Genomic DNA, 18,229 nt, shown 5'->3' on the forward strand with positions numbered 1-18,229 from the left:
TGAAACAAAAACTGTTTTGAATTGAAGTTACGATTGTATTTTTAACTGAACGACAAAAAGGTTTAGACATTTCCTAATAAGAAACAAATAGCTCAGCAGCAAGGCGGAAGAGCCATGCAAGATAATGAGTTTTACAGCTTTTGGCTCCATGAAGTATTTTGAGAGTGAAAACTTGACAAATCAGAACAGTTTTATGAGTAAAGTGGACTTTATAATAAAAAAGTAGCTACATGAAAGCCATCACAACTTTAAGCATCACTACAGTCATTTCAGAGCCCAGTGATAAGTAGGAAGTTTGGAATTTCATTTTAGATAGTTAGAATAGCACTTGAAAACTATCATAAATAATTTTTCTTTATATGATTTTCGATGTATTTTGTTTTCACTTGTATAATTAAAATGTGTAATACTTCTGTGTTGACTTTATGGCTATAAAGAATAATGCGAAAAAGACACTTCTGGCTTGGATTTAAATAAGCCAAATCTGACTTCGTTCTCCTTTAATCTACATGTGTCTAGCTTTGAAAATTACATGAGATGAAGTTGGTGCAAATTACATCACCATTTTTGTAAATTCAGCTTTGAATAATATAATTGATTATATAACTAACCACAACAATACTTTTCTTTTACAGAATAACTATAAATGTAAAAGCTTTCTGAGCTTTTAATAAAAAGTTAATCAAGAAGAAAATTCGCTATATACACATGAATGTCCTGGGACACCTGCTTTACCTTATGTCAACCATTCTCTTAAAGAGTGAAATCAACAGGTATGAAGAACATTCAAATGGTTTCTCTTCTTCACCAAACTTTTGTTAAGTATGTGTTAAAAGACTTGCATAGGACAGTGGCATTGAGCTACTCAAAAGTTTGGTGAATAACTTAAAATTTAGTCCTCAGGAAAGACAAAACCATCTAAACATTAAATAGTCTCCCTAGCTGTAAAATTGCATTCAAAATCTGGATACTATTGGGCTTTGCCCCCCTCAGCTCAACCACTTTCTTACTTCTGTTGTTTTCTAAAATAAAAATGCATTGTACATTGTATGCTTTAAGTCAAAGGAGTGATGCTTACTTACTACGTTAGGGTCTGTTCTAGCAAAGAATCTATTAATTTTATCTTCATTTCCACCTCCAATTTTATGGCTCAGCTATGTTAACAGTAACTGCGCAAATAGATACAAGAAAAATATTTCTTTATATACAACTGTATTCCACTTTAGCACCAAACAGACAGGTGTCCCTGAACCCTAAATGAAGGCGATAAACTTTGCCGTATTTGAAGGTCAAGCCCCTCTTCCCTTTTTCAGCCCTTGTAGTGCTTCTCAATTCATCAGGTGCCACTGCATAGGACTGCTGGTAGATGCATTTGCAAAACATCTAGGGCTAGACATGTGAAGTTATTTTTTCTTTAAAACTGGTGCTTTTTGCCGATGCTTGCTTACCTCATTGTCTGACTCCACAAGCACTTGATCATATTCACTAAGAGCTACTAGGAACATGATAGAAGTCACATTTTCAAAGCAATGTATCCATTTTCTTCTTTCTGATCGTTGGCCTCCTACATCCACCATTCTGCAAAATTAACATCCACATCAACTCCATGAACACCTTAACAGATAAACACACAAGCACACACACAACAAAATTCAAGAATTAAGCTAAAAACGCAAGATTGCTTTTCTTAATGACTTAATTTCCATGTATATTTAATGGATTCTGTTTTAAGTAGACAGTTAATTATATTTGCTTTCAAGTCTGATGTGTTTTCTGTATTTAAGTTATTGTGGGTCTCAATCTCCTCAGATTTTTGATACAAAGGTCTCGTGAGCCATGATTCGGAAATGTATGCCTGCTCTGTGTATTCCGCAGAAAGAGATATGAACTGAATAGACTTTGGTGGCCTGTCATTTTTGCCCAAAATTGCCAATAAAAATTCCTGGATTTGCTCACCGTGTATTCCCCCTTCACCCTGTGTCTCAGTGTAACTAAACACAGGTGTCTAACCTGCAACCGCCGTTGCATTCTTTTTTTTCTTTAAACAACTGTACTTGCACTCAAATAAGGTGATTATCTCTAAAGGAGAGTAATTTCTTTCCAAAAATCAACCACACAAGTGGTAATTTGATATTCTATAATTGACACGAATTACAAGGACATGTGATTATATTTTCATATTGTTATTAATAGTGAAACTTTGATATATATTATTGAAAAGATGAATTGCAGAGTTTCTATCAGCTATAACTACCTTCAGAAAAAGATGAACCTAACTGTCTTTTATCCTTCTGACATCTTTAACATTAGCTCCTCAGAATATATGGACAATTACATGAAAATATTATAACCAACCACAAATTTTAAAACCAGAGAATAATTGCTTTTTATGGACCTTTAACTAATATCCTATATGTGGATATATATTTACTAATGTAAAAGGAAACAAAAGAAACAAACCAAGTGGGTGTTAGAATGTTTTCCTTACCTGAAAATGACACTTTGTAAGTCAAATGGATATTCAATGATCCCTGTTGTTGGGACTCGAACTCTGAGCACATCTTGTTGAGTTGGCAGATAGGTGGAATCTGCTATGCGGTCCAAGTCGTTAAGGTAACTATAGACAGGGAGAAACAACAGGAATGCAAGACAGTGACAGCATCATCCCACTGAGGAAAAGAGAAAGGAAGACTTGGGAATGGAAATGGGCTGTGGGGTTGGAAGAAGCACAACAGAAGAAATCATTATCGGCATAAAAGAGGTGACAAGGTATTTAAATGTGCTCCATCCTTCCTTCCTGTATACTTTCATAGCTTCAAGTGAATTGTGCAAAAAGGTAGCATAATTGTTCTGGCTTGGGCTTTCCCTGTGGTAATCTGGGAGAAAGACTGCTGTAGGAACTGAAGTTCTTGAGTATTTGGTTACTTCTCAGTACAAGAATGACCTAGAGCCACCGAGAAGATAAATTAACCTATGGATTACATAATGCATCCCAGGGGAGGAGAGCAATGGTCTTGCAACTTATTGGATGATGATGATGAAGTGTCACTAAGCTCTGAACGTAGCTATTAGTGAAAGAAGAGACTAGAATAGACTTCTAGATGCTCTGCATAATTTCTTAATGAAATAGTGAGAACAAGCTATCCTGAACAAAGAAGTTTAATTTCTAACTTAGAGTAAAAATACAGAAGAATTAATTTCTTAGGCCTGAGAGGGAGCCAAAAATATTACCAAATCTCCCCCACTACAATTTTATTCATGAAATATTAATCTGATAGTAAACACTGAATGTGAGAAAATTACAGTTAGAAATATATATATATTGAACCACATATATCTCAGATCATCCAGAAGCTACTACTCTGACAATATTTTCTGAGAACGCTGATTAGTTTGTGAGTTTCTGTGAGTAAGAAAAAGGCATGAGAACCCAAGCACTTCCTCCACCCTCAGCTGTTTTATACAAAAAGCAGAATCAACAAGCACATAGTCAATTTGTTGGTAAAAAAAAAAAAAAAGTATACGTGAATGAAATCGACAAATGCCACAATAAGAAAATGGCAGACACCGTGAACTAACTTCTTCTTTTCCCTCCCAGCTACCCCCAATCTGGTTTTGTTTTTGTTTCGTTACGGTATTTTAGCAGGGTATAAAGAAGAACTGTAGGTCATTCCATGCTACAGTGGTATTAATGAGTTAAAATTTATTTAACTGAATAAATTACTAGGCAGCTCATTTACACAACTGTGTGTAGCATTCCTTTGGCAATCTTCAGCTGCCATCTCCCAACACTAGCCTGGTTACTGCACCTCTGCACCATCAGCACAGTGAACGTTACTAAACTATGCTATAATGCATGTCTGGCTGATTTTAGAAAGGTAATAATGCAAAAAGATATTATTGAGTTGGGGTTGTTCAGCCTGGAGAAGGCTCTGAAGAGACCTTATAGCAACTTTCCAACACCTGAAGGGGCTACAAGAAAGCTGGGGAGGGACTGTTTACAAAGGCTTGTAGTGATAGGACTGGGGGCAATGGCTATTAACTGGAGAGGGGCAGATTTAGACTAGACATAAGGAAGAATTTCTTCGCTATGAGGGTGGTGAGAGACTGGCACAGGTTTCCCAAGGAATTGGATGCCTCATCCCTGGAGGTGTTCAAGGCCAGGTTGGATGCAGCCTTGGGCAGCCTGATCTAGTGGCAAGGGATTTGGTACTAGATCTTTAAGGTCCCTCCCAATCCAAACGATTCTATGATTCTATGAAATAGTCAAATCTCATATGTGTTACTGCAAACCATTAAACAGACAGATGAGTATTTTTTTTCTGTCATAACACAAATCATCAAAATAATTTAAAGAAGCATCAATTTAATCTTAAAAAACACTTATCTCGCACAAAATATTTTAAAAAGAAAATCTGTGACACACTAAAAACTCCTTAAGTGTCTTAAAACTCATGTAACATCTAAAAAATAGATATTTTAAATTCATTCCATTAGTTTATCTTTGGATAAGAAGGCGCTTATACTCAATGTGTTATCATGACTTCTGTATTAATTGCATAACAACATACTTCTACAGCCACAGTACTACACAGACAAAACCAAAGACACTTTCTTGAAGCACAAGAAAAGATTTTTGTATTACATTAAAAAGTGTGGGATGACAGTCTGATTTCTCTGAGTAATAGATTTGCTGGTTTTGACACTAATTCAAAATACTGAGAGAGTATATGTAAATAATAACAGGTGACTATTTACATAAAACTAAAAGACGACTACTACAACTAGACTAGACTAGACTATGTTAAAAAACACATAATCAGCACAAAAAAATTTCACATCTTAATGTTACAGCTGTTCTTGTATCACTGAAAATTTAGAATGTCATTTATTTGGCTTAACAGTTTAATGCACTGCCAAAATAAAGTTTGATATTTCCAAATATTCCTTATTCCAAAAGGGTTGGAAATTGAACCTTTTTTTCCTGCACACGAAAGCTGGAGCTTACAGAAATTCTCCAACCACCAGGGAAATGCAGCATTGTATTCATAGCCTTTAAGCATCTTACAGCCTATTAAACTAACAATTCATTTAATTTTAAATTAATTTAGCAAGCAGCAACTTTAAATAAAAACATCAAAATACACTAGCTAATGCCAATTCTTTTCCACCTTCAACTGTGCTGGCTCAAGCCCCAGTCTAGCTGCACCTCTGCCCATGCACACTTGCCAGCTCTTTCATTTGTGCAATGGCTCAATAACAGATTTATGTCAAAATTATTTGGAATACTGAAGAAACAGTACTGAACTGGTTCGAATTAATCTAGTTTATTTAATGGATACAGTGTAGGCTGTGGGAAGTCCATAAACTCCAGCAGGAAAGCAGGGTGAAGTTACTTCCTCCACTGGCTTATCTGCAATCTGAAGAGGACTTACCAAGCCAGGGCTATGTGAAATGTCTTGAGTCTCTGAATTCAGATAGGTGAAGAGTGAAAGAAAATGAAGACTTTTGACTTTTTTGTATAGCTATTTATTAAAAAACCAATTCATCAAAGCTTTAAAGAGTTTATCTAATACAGCCCTAAACAGCATATTGACAGAGACATTACTCACCTGGGCAAGCAAACCCTCTGCACGTACAAAATATTTCAGCACGTAAGAAATATCCACAAAGTATTTTAGGATAAGGGCCTAACTCAAAAATCATAGAATGGTTTGGGTTGGAAGAGACCTTAAAGATCATCTAGTTCGAACCCCCGTGCCATGGGCAGAGACATCTCCAACTACATCAGGTTGCCCAAGGGCCCATCCAACCTGGCCTTGAACACCTCCAGGGAGGGGACATCCAAAGCTTCCCTGGGAATACTGCCATCAGCTTTTGCAATGCAACTAACTGCTCAGTGTGTGCTAGAAATGGCTACACATGCACAGAATAAGAAAGGAAAAATTGCATAAAATTACGTATAAAAAAAGCCAAACCATATAGGTCTGAGTAAATCTATAGTACAAACCAAGTTTAAGAAGTTAATTATACTCGTAATTAGTTTAGTTGAAGTGAATTTTAGCGGCTGCTGAGGTAATTTCCAGGATGTTGTTACAGCAACAGGCAGGAGGTGTACTACCCACGTGATGTGTATGATGAGCTGCTACTAGTGACCTTCCCTTGACATCAGGAGAAACTGCCATTGTCTCACAGCACAGGACATCCACGTACTGACCAGAAGCAGAGGAAACCTGTTACCCAGTCAGCACTAGAGAGAAGTACTTATTTGTATGTAACAAGGTCCAAGCTCAAAGCCAGCTTCAGGGAAGCTGCTGGGCTATGGAGGTGCTAACAACGCCTTTGAAAGACAGCAAGTTTCAAAGGTACTGTTTGTCACCATTTCAAAATAAAGAACAGAAGTGGCATCATTAGAGTAGACTACCTGGCTCTGTACTTTCTGTCATGCCTACCTAATACAGAAATCAGGCAAAGAAGTGAGACTCCTAACCTTAACAGAACAGAGTTGTTTTCATAGAATCATAGAATGGTTTGGGTTGGAAGTGACTTTAGAGATCATCCAGTTCCACCTCCCCTGTCACAGGCAGGGACACTTCCTACCAGATCAGGCTGCTCAAGGCCCCATCCAGCCTGGTCTTGGACACTTTCAGGGAGGGGCCATCCACACCTTCCTTGGGCAACCTGTTCCAGTGCCTTACCACCTTCATCATGAGGAATTTCTTCCTAATGTCTAGTCTAAATCTTCCCTCCTCCAATTTAAAGCCATTTCCCCTCGTCCTATCGCTACATGCCCTTGTAATCCCCAGCTTTCTTGTAGGCCCCCTTTCATAGAGGTATTGTAAAGCTGCTATAAGGTCTCCCCAGAGCCTTCAGTTCTCCAGTCAAATGCTAGACTAAACTCTCACAGAATCACAGAATGGTCTGGGTTGGAAGGGACCTTAAAGATCATCCAGTTCCAAACCCCTCCGCTATGCGGAGTGGCACATTCCACCAAATCAAGTTGCTCAAAGCCTCATCCAGCCCTGCCTTGAACATTTCCAGGGATGGAGCATCCATGACTTCCCTAGGCAATCTGTTCCAGTGCCTCACCACCCTCACAATAAAAAATTTCTACTATCTAATCGATATCTCCCCTCTTTCAGCTTAAAACCTTTCCTCCTTGTCCTATCACTACACTCCCTGATAAAGAGCCCCTCCCCAGCTTTCCTGTAGGCTCCCCTTAGGGTACTGGAAGGCTGCTATAAGGTTTCCCCAGAAACTTCTGCAGGCTGAACAAGCTCCACTCTCTCAGCCTGTCCTCATAGCAGAGGTGCTCCATTCCTCTGGTCATCTTCATAGCCCTCCTCTGGACTCGTTCCAACAGTTCCATACTCCTCTTTTGTTGGGGATTCAAGACCAATTTATTTTATCCAATTACCAAATTGAATTCAATTTATTTATTTATCCAATTCAAATTATTTTGAATTTAGTTTCAGTGAATGAGGTCTTGAAGCACCTTCAATGTGAACAAACATGTAGTGCTCACTTTGAGCACTGACCTCCAGCCATGAGCTACAATTTTCCAGCATCTTTGAGGCTGGATTTTTGTTGCAAGCAATCAGGTGATAAGATATGCATTTTTCTCAGGAATAATTCCATAAGATGAATTTCTGCAACTTTAAACTAAGTTTAGTGTATAGTCTAATTAATGAAGAGAAGATATTCAGGCATGGGCAGACAAAAGGGAGAAAAACTACAGCCTTCATCTGTCTAGAATACTTGTTTCTCTTTCTGAGGTTAAAAAACAAGATTGCTCTGTTCATTAGTACTGCCTAATAACTCTCCCCAAACTCAGCAGGCGAAACTTATGTAGCAAGATGGTCAATTAACATTCACTAGCACACTAATAAACCCTATACAGAGAAGTCTGCCTGTGAGACCTCAAGGGAATAGAGGAAGTCCCTGGAGAGCAGAGTGACTCTGAAATGCACTGCTAGCATACCTGAAACAGTCCAAGAGAATTCCCTAAAACAAAACCAAACGTGTTGAGACACAGGTAATTATTGGCAGTAAACATGACTTGTTATCACCCAGCCAGCAAACAACGTGACTGCTTCTTAATCTATATAGGTAAAACAGAGTACAGAGGAAGACGGAAGAGACAAACCTCAAGAAAATCTACAAAGCTGGTTGTTAAAGTTCATTGGGTGATTTCAGTGTAACCACAAGGCTTACCAGCAACATTTTATATGCAAATACTTTCACTGTGTTCAACCACATGTAAGACAGATTGAGGTATGATAGTAACCATAAACATTTACACTTTTTTGAATCCTAAAGCTCTCATGTTTAAAACAAAACAAAATACTTGTATTTTCCTCAAAGTTAGGATAGTTTATGGGTATGGCCATCTACAAAATGTTCTCTCTCATGCATGTGCAATGGCAGTAAAAGTGAAAATAAAACCCCAACTGAAATCCATGACCAAGACTAATTAGGCAAACTACTAAGATTTTTCTATTTGTCCTCTGGAGCCTGGATATTGAGTGGAATAGGATGGTGCTACACTCCATACTGTTAGTGGAGTTTGGTGTCGTTTCGGGGGGGAGGAGGAGTTTACTTATTAATTTGTTTTGCAAAACTCTGAACTGGCTGGTGGTACTACCCCAATCTACCACTAATTTTGACCATTCAGTGGAAAACAAGCATCAAAAGGAAAAAATCCTTTCTGCTTTTTTGAAAACAAATATAACTTGCTTGTCTATCAACTCCACATATGCAAAGTGTTAAACTGGCTGCAACAAGATTTTTCCTACATCACAGAACTGCCAGAATAAATGACATAAGTGTCCTCTTTGCTAGCAAGCAACAGCACATTAAATGGAATAAATTTTCAGTGTATAAGCACGAGCTGTGAACAAAACTAAGTGTAAACAAGTACTGGCCATGTTTTCAGAATTTGTGTAGAGGTTTGCGCACTACTGATGAAAAGTTGAGGCATGCTTACCAGTTTCCAGAACTAACAAATTTTAATCTAAAGTAAACCCTGTAAACCAAAATCTCTGCAGTAAGGAAGGAAGAAGTCTGCACTGTGTTCTTTTTGCCATTATCCTACCTAGCTGTCTCCCTCAATTTACTACATGGCTTAATCCCAACCTTAGCAAAGGCTAAAAAAATAGGTAATCAAATAAAAAATGCTTGTGCAAACTTTTCTTAATAGGAAATTGAAAATTATACATATACTAAAAACATATTCAGTACTGCAAGGAAAAAAACATCCTGGAAGACATACATCCTCTATACTGCTTTATATAACCCCACACTCCTTCCTGAATTTCCCTAGTTCTGTTGAATAATCTCCAGTTTTTCAATAGGATGCGGTTCTTTGCTATGCAGATTACATGTAATTTTCTTCAGAGCTTCCTTTTATATTTGGGGACTATATCTAAGGTAAAATATAGAGTTAGCATGGTTCTGCTGTTAGTACTTAATCTTCAGATTTTTTTTATTTGCTGTTTTCATCTTACTGGAAACCTCAAAGAAGAAAGCCTGTGTAACCTGTGAATACATAAAAGCTGAATCTACCATTCTGTAACAAAAATTGCAGACAGCATAGTTTTAGAACCTTCAAATACATTTTTACAATTGAAGAAAGAATACATGAACAGTATTAAAAAGTTTATTAAGTAATGATATGCTTATGTATCTTATAAATTACAACTATATTATTTTCTTGCCCCCAACAAGAGATTGCTACACAGATATCACATAGACAGTTGTTCATAATTTGCTATACCAGTGTCGGCCACATAGCAGGTCTCAATTTAGGACAATATTCGTTCTTTTGAAAAGGCTCACACAGACCCATGATGCTCTAAGAATTCCCTACAGCTTTATGAAATAAAAGAATCATAGAAAGAATGAATATTCTAGTTGCTAGAGGCAATACCAGCAAACAGAGTAACTGTTGGTAATCTTAAGATTCATACATAGATCTTCCTCCTTACATGCCCCTAAGCACATCCTACCTAGCACACAGTAGTTCCACTGAAACACTCTGTTTCAGAAGTGGAAGACGGAAGCAAAACGTTATTTTTAAAGGACACGTATAAAGGAATCAACTGTTCAGCAGAAGCTACAAAATTGTTCAAACTCAGATGGAATACGGTCATACAAAAATTAGTAGGTGACCAAGCATTACAATTCATGCAATGGTTTCATAAAAGGTGAAACATGAACTTAACAACTAGACATCATCAGGATTCCTCTCCTCCTTCCCTGTTAACAATCAGTGATATTCTGAAGATGTCCTTGAAGTCACACCCAGAAGCTCTCACTACATGGTAAAAAACTGGAATCTGCATTTCTGTACTGAATGTCCAGCTAGCTGAACGAACATGATCACAAGCATATGCATGGCTGATTAACTGTAGAAACCAAGCTGTTGAAGGAGATAGCAAATGCAGACACAAAAGCCTGAAGGACTGATATATATATCAGTCTCATATATATATGAGAATGCCTGGCATGTAGGACTAATTAAGCAGAGCATTACATAATAACAAAGTGGGATATTAACTAACCACTGGCATAGCTAATGCAGTAGGATAGGAACTTGAGGGAAAATTGTATCCAATTATCTGAAGTGTTAGAAAACAGAGCCAGGAAAGGGAAACAAAAGAGATACCCTCAGTGCTTATGTAGTAACTATAAAGTCCTGGTTGAAAGCACACAATGACATAATACTTGCACAGGGCCAGAGAAGGACTAAATGTTTCAGCAAGTCTGTTGGACACTTTCCAATTCTAAACACTTTCTACTTTTTCATCATGAAGGGAAACCTCTTAGTGTCATATTGTGGGGAAAACAGCAACTAATCTCCCCAAATTCTAATTGCAACTCAAATTCTATAAGTTGGCGTGTAGATGTGGCATGTTACAACTGTCCCTCTTACTCGCCTCTCCTTTCTTTAAGCTTTGAAAAGCCGTGATGCACATCAGACTGTTGACTATCAAACTATTTACATTTGGGTTAAGGTCTTGACTGGTTATACATTAAATAGTGAATGATCTCATCTCACCTCACACATTACTTAAGGCAATCTACCATGTGGTGGTGGTTTACATTTGTCTCACAGTGTGAGCAGGATCTTGAAGGGAAGTGGTTTAGTGGCGAGCAAGTGCCTAAGTCACCCTGTCATGTATATGGGAAGCTAAGAATCCCTATTTACCTGATGTGCTCTTGACTTTACCACAGAGATGTCTAGAGGTTTCTTTTAAGAACAACATAAACACCCAAACCTTGGAGCATCTGATGGCAAGGGAAGAGAATGGAATTTATTTGCTGAGCCTCTAAAAGGTTCAAATTAACTACCACAATGCAGGAAATTTTCTTTCTTAGATTCTACATCACTCCTGCTAAACACACGTCTGATGTATTCTTCCAGGCTATCAGCAGTAGGTACAAAAACATCAAAAGTGTAGCTAACAATGACAAAGCAGGTCAAAAGATGACAGAAAGTGGAAGTGCAGAAACACACAGGATGTATTAGAAACTGGAAACAGAATCTAGAAACAACAGCTTCTAGATAAAAATACGGAGGAAGACCATTAGGAAGACAATGTGTAATAACATTGACAGGCAAAACCTAAAAATAATACAAGCAACAGACTGAAAAATACTACTATGATAAAAACACAAGGAAAACTACTGAGAATGTGAGAGGCTTATGCAAAGGATGAATGAAGCACATATGTGGCATACTGACATATATGCATACAAGACATATTGACACATGCTTACAAGAGATCTAGTGGACAGCAAACCATTTTGGTTTATACAGCACCTCAGAAGAAATTACTAAGACTCACCAAGTCAATGGGCACTGGGCGCTTATTTCTCTCTTACCGCCTTCTGAATCCAGTAGTAATTTAATAATTTTATTTTCTTGCTTTGTGACAGGGATTTAAAGATAACAAATTCTCTTTGGGCGTTTTATTCCTAAATATACTCTCTGGACTTTGTAAACAATGTTTTTCTAGTTTTTTGCTAGTTGCTTTCACTCAACTTACCAGGAAAAAACTCCACTTGCAAGCATAAATTGACCAGAGTTTCTTTTGAAGACTCGTATACAGTGACTCACAGTCCTAATTTAAAACAGATTTTGCAGAAATCCATAGTATGAACTATAACAAAATCACCAAATTTGCAAAAACTCATGTTAAATTGCTAAACATGTTGAGCGTGAAAATAACCAATCAACTAGTACACCTGCCTCTTGCAAGGCAATGTACTTGCAATTTGCTTCTATAGCTACTTAATGAATCATTCCTTACTATTTTTAATGCTACTCAAAAGATCCACTACGGTGACAATTTCATTAGAACTAGGTCAAAACTATGGTATTCAGTACAATCTGATCTAAAGTAGTATCACATTATTATTTTCTACTTTGGAGAGCAAGTAATTCTATTTTTACCCGTAAAGGCAAGCACATTAAGTACATATATTTATTTAATATTTAAAACCAGTATCACTGGTTGTTTCCACTGCTGTGGAAACAAAGTCAGGACCTACAAATACAAGAAATCCAAAGTATGAGACAAGCTCTGCTTCATCTTCTATGTATGCTTGCTGTGTATGCAAGCAATACGGAAGTTTATTATCAGTAACCCACCTCTGAAATTTTCTTTCCACAGTTCATGCACCCTAAGGTTTTTTCACTTTATGTACTATTTGATTTGTTTTCTTACCACAAAAAACCAAAACACCATATGGTATCTTTGCGGACAGTGAGAATCCAAACAAGACAAGAGAGACACCATTGTGCTTTTGCTACACCAAAATACACACACAGGAATGATAAAACCAATAGGTTGGCATAGGGATAACCAGCCCCACAAGACAGGAAAATGCACAGGACAAACAGAACTACATGCATGGGGTAAATACGGCTGAAGAACATGGTGTGGCTGTAGCATTCAAGGAGAAACGAGGAGACCTATGCCATGCACCTGTAGCGTTTCAGCTGACTAAATTGCACCAGCAAGATACTAATAAGTTTGTTTTGACTAAATCAAAGTGTTGTGATAGGTAAGAATCCTCAGAATACTGTGCAGATGAATGTCATCCCAGACCTCTCATGTCTACAGCCCTGTTATAATGAGCGTTAACAGGAGCTTCATGGTGTCTTTCTGTTCAGTGCTTTCCTCAATGAGACGCTTTCATTCATGTACACCTGACATATGAAGACTGGAATGACATCACAGCTAATACATAAATTCATTTGGAGACCATAAAGGGTTTTGCCACAGCTTTAATAACTAACTATGCTGTATTTTCTTATGCTGGTCAACATATAAAGGTCAGCATGCTTTACCATCATCCGTTTCTTTCAAAACAGATGAGAAATTTTCACTATGCTAGATGCTACATTAGTCACGAGTAACTGAATTTCATGGAGTCAATCTTCAGGCAGTCCTCAGATTCCAATATTAAATTTCACAGTGCTATTTTGTCAGATTCCTGCCCTAAACGAAAGAAACCAAAGGCGTAACATTTCAGACATAATTTAGTCACATAAGCATCTTTACTATTGTTGATCGATAACAAATAAGGTTTAACTTCAGTCATTTTCCTGTTGTCTTCAAATCATGTTTTTTAAAGTGTATGCTTTGTTTCCATGAAAGAAATGCAGCTCAATAAAACACAGGAACCGAAGCTAAGTACTATTTACCTCACCATCAAGACTGCAAAAGCAATCTATGAGGGAAACAGCCATTCTGGGGAATTATAGTTTTTATTAATTGAATGGAGGTCTACATTATTTTACTTCCCAGTGTTCACGACTGTCATACTACATTAAAGTACTTTTGTCCAGCTGGCATTTATGAGTACATCAGAGGAGAGTAAGGGCTTGAACAGGGGTAACAAAAGAAAAGAAAACCCATCAGTTATTAACTATCCCTAATTAGAACCTTACTTTAAGACTTCAAATGACGACACACTGTCATTCTGTGAAACAGACACAGATATAATCATAAACTACATGTACTCTGCTCCTTTAACTATCCTTTTAATTCAATTTAGCCAGTTTACATGCAGGTATGTTTGTGCTGCATATGCATACAAACATATACACAGACACATAGTATAATAAAGTAAAAAGTAAGAATTATTTTGTTAGAAACAGAAAATTATATATAATTATTTGTCACCACCAGGTACTTACTATTTAGTTGAATCTGATAACTGATACTCCCGTCGTCTATCGTAACACTCCTGAATTCCCGGGTCATTCCATAAGCTTCTTATTGCATCTACGTATGGGTTCTCAAAAGTTGACACCTTCTCCACATCGACTTCTCGAACCAACTGTGCGTGAGCCTGATTTAAAAAAAACCAAAACAGTAAAATGTACTTAATTTTCTGGTTTTGTAGATAGCTTATATACAGTGAAGATGATTAACAGGAACAATTTTTCATATTGGTTATATCACTACGTATATATAATTTGAAAAATCAAGTATCATAAAGGTGGTTATAAAGATGCAAAAAAGAAACAGTCACTATAGGGACTTCCAGAAAAGAAGAACAACATTAAAAAAATTCCCTTTTTTATGGGAATTGTACAGATTTTAATGTGGTCAGCATTTTGTTTACCTTTCAGGCTAAAAGACACTGTAAAACAGAATACATACCATTCATACTTCCAAGCAAACCCCTGGAGCAACTGAACCCAGGACAATGGGAAAACATAGATAGAAAAGACAGTAACCCCTCAAAATATTAAAAAATGGATGTTTTACCAAAATTTGTATTCATGTGAATGAACTTAGTGATGATGTAAGAAGGAAACTATAATGTTTATTTACTGAAGAAGATCTAAAAGTAAATGCTGAATGAGTGAGAATAAAGAAAAGCACTGAGTTATTTATAAATGAATGATGATGCAGTGTGTTCAAATAAATAGTGCTAAACATGTTATGACAGAAAGTGAATTAATAAAAATACATATAGGTCATTATGTCAGACTATGTTTACTCCAATCTAGTACTATTTAGATGAAACTTATGAAGCATTCACATTAAAATTTTTATTTAATTAGGCTTATTTTAAAAAAAGCTTTTATTTTTAATTCTTCAGGTACAATCAACACTACATAAAACATGCTTTTTAAATGATGATTAATTAACCAATCTGATAGATCTAGACTCTGATGGTAACTCAAAGAATGGAAACGAGGGAAAGGAATTAGCCTTTCAGAGAGATTGATTAAAAAGTTCTTAATGTTACCACAAACGCAACAGAAGTTACTTCTAAAAAAGAAAAGCAAGACTTACTATAAATAGCCTCTAGTTTTAATTTGTACTATAAATTATGGAGATTCTTAAAAAGTAGCATCTAAAAGTGTGAGTTGCTAAATGTTTAAAATTTAGTTACTGTCTGTGGAGGCAGAACTACCAAATAAATAGAGCAGGATGTTTTCAACTTTTTTCCCCTGCAAGTGTTATGCAGGGGAATACATTTCAGTTACAAATAGATGAGTGTATATATCTGTATGGAGATATATACACGGGCAAACATACACACATACGCACAAAAAAAAAACTTGGTCAAGCTAAAAAACAGGGGATTCAATTCTCATTTCCAGTCTGCATCTGCGGTGAGGAAAGAAACATCTCTCCACTTTAAATTAGGTGAAGGTATATTGAAGCGAGAATTCTTGCATTTTTTAATAAACCTATCCTCTGTTTACACACACACATTCCCTACCTCCAGGAGTAGTCCAGGAGAATGATATTACTGCTTATTACTTAACCTGCAACTGTCATTTACTCAAGAGGAAACAAAACCCTCCAAGTTCAGTTTGAAAAATGCATGTCTTACATCTAAGGAGGACATATACTCTGATATCGGAACAAAAATCTCCAAAGCTTTTAACAAACAGTATTTTCTTCTGGATCATATTCGTGCATCCTCAAAATGTCTGGACAACTCATGAAGATGAATCTCAAATTACAAAGCAAATAACAAGAAATGGTACTTTACTAAACACAAGCCAAGGTGTAAAACTGATTTTTTTTTTAATTGTATTTTGTATTTTTACAATTTTAATTGTAAAAATTAAATTGTAATTTTTACAATTTTAATTGTATTTTTTAAATTGAATTTTAATTTTTTAATATATTATCAAGCTCAGTTCCGTATTCTATTGCGTTTGTGTACTTCTGAAAGAATTATGTCCTGAATATTTTACCATAAGTTGTGACAGTCTAATAAAAGACTATATTCAGGTATGATTTTTTTTGTTCTTGAGCTCTGAAATTACAGGCAACTGATATCAAAATGCTGAGAGACAAAGACTAACTTACTATTCAACAGCTTTCATTTGAAATCCATCATAACAGAAGTATTTCTCAACAGTTCCTTAAACATTCTTTAAGAGGTGCTCAAGTATTCCATATTGGTAGAAGATAAAATATTAAAAGGCAATTACTTCTTTCAGTTATGTATCTAGACTTATCACTATAAAGTTGTCCAAGATCTCGCATTGCTTTACTCATCAGTTCTGTATGTTCTGCCATACAATTCATGTGACTTTACACTATGTGACAAAACTTATAAAATAAACCATAATATAAGCCAGTAAGTTACATTAATCAAAAATCTGATTAAACTTTTTAAAGAAACAGCATCTCCTCAGTGAACACTGCTTCTGCTTCCCTCGAGTTTGCCTAGGCAAAATTACAGCTCATGACAGGTTGCATCTTACTGACATATAGGACTTCACATCAGCACTGCCTCTCTTAAAAAAAAGTTTTACCCCTTAACAGAGATTTCAAATCTTTATTAATTCTAACCTATGTCTTCTAGTTCCAAGAGAACATTCAGAACATTCAAGCAAGCTTTTACTGAGGATTACATCAAAATGTCTATATAGATAATAAAAATGCCTTCTGAAATTCACATGTTAAAGACCATATTATCATTATACTCCCTTCTTCGAAAAAAGAACCCCTCTTTTAACAACACAGGAAAAGAAACATGCTGAAACAACTTTTGTCACCCTAGTAGATTCTCTTGCAAACATTAGAGACGCTTGAGTTATGGCAAAGACGACGGGAAGTTAGGTATACAATTTAAATACAGAATCCAGATCTTCATAAATGTATGTTGTTACAGTTATCCTACTACTTCATCCTGACATTTCCAATCTTCCCTTTATAAAGAAAAAGTTTTGATAGCAAGAAAATAAAATCTTTCTCATGTCAAACAGAAAAGTAAAAAGTTACCTTCCTCTCTGATACCTAATTCATCCAATGTCAATAACTGTTAGATGGCCAGCCAAGCTAGAAAATGAAGTATATAAAAATACAGTTTCCCTTCAAGAAACATGAGATGCCATCCCATGGAATGGAACACTCACATTTTTTACTTAGGGAAAGATATGGCAAAGTGCAATTATAGCAGCACAGTGCAGATACTGTTTAGAAGTAAATAGATCTAATGAGCCCAGGCAAATCATAGGATGTGATCATTCTTCTACTTACTATTTAGCTTTCCTATTTGCATATACAAACTTTAGGTTGCCTGGCTATCACTGTTAAGCTGTTACCTAACAAATAAAATCAACATAAACACAAACATTAGCATTACTCTTACTTTGATTAGATATCTAATTCCATGTAACGGCCTGAATTACCACTCACCACTATTTACCCCTACTCTCACAAAACCCTATAGCTATTGCAGTATTTCATCAACAGAAACAACTTCTCCAGGAAACACTTCTGGCAATCAAACTCTCCAGAACAAACCAGACTTCCGAAACAAAGGAGAAAAGAGAAAAACATGGAGAGAAGAGAAATTAAGCAATTCTCTCTCGAAGAAAATGAACAAAGAGGAAGATTAAATGAAATGAATCAGTTTTGCAGGGATTTTAGGTAAATTCAACTCTTAAAGACTTTGCCATTACTTCCTCTATCAATAAGGCTAGGTTTTGGAGGTTCACTCTAATTTTGTTCATAGCAATACTGAACAAAGTAATTTAGAAGAAAAATCTCATAGAAAAATTGATAACTCCAGATTTAACAAGACAAAAATCTTCCTGAACTTGGATCTCTAAATAACTAATCCTGACTTCTAGATTTCTCTATTTTATAACATAGTATTTTAAATTAAAGATCTCAAAAAACTGGCGGATGTCCTTTCCAAACCCCTATCCATCATCTTCCAGAGGTCCTGGCTG

At 36.2% G+C, this 18,229-nt stretch overlaps 1 protein-coding gene across 1 annotated transcript in view; it reads right to left on the reverse strand.

The window, feature by feature from the left end:
- LOC104058397 (guanine nucleotide-binding protein G(q) subunit alpha) overlaps nucleotides 1-18,229 on the reverse strand; it is a 138,068-nt gene that overhangs the window by 22,509 nt on the left and 97,330 nt on the right. The window contains exons 3-5 of the mRNA XM_054053895.1: nucleotides 14,210-14,364; nucleotides 2,489-2,617; nucleotides 1,449-1,578 (exon numbers count right to left, since the gene is read on the reverse strand). Coding sequence (XP_053909870.1) covers nucleotides 1,449-1,578; nucleotides 2,489-2,617; nucleotides 14,210-14,364 — 414 coding nt within the window. The remainder of the gene's footprint in view (nucleotides 1-1,448; nucleotides 1,579-2,488; nucleotides 2,618-14,209; nucleotides 14,365-18,229) is intronic.

This window comes from Cuculus canorus, chromosome Z (genome assembly GCF_017976375.1).
Source record: "Cuculus canorus isolate bCucCan1 chromosome Z, bCucCan1.pri, whole genome shotgun sequence".
NCBI classification, from domain to species: Eukaryota; Metazoa; Chordata; class Aves; order Cuculiformes; family Cuculidae; genus Cuculus; species Cuculus canorus.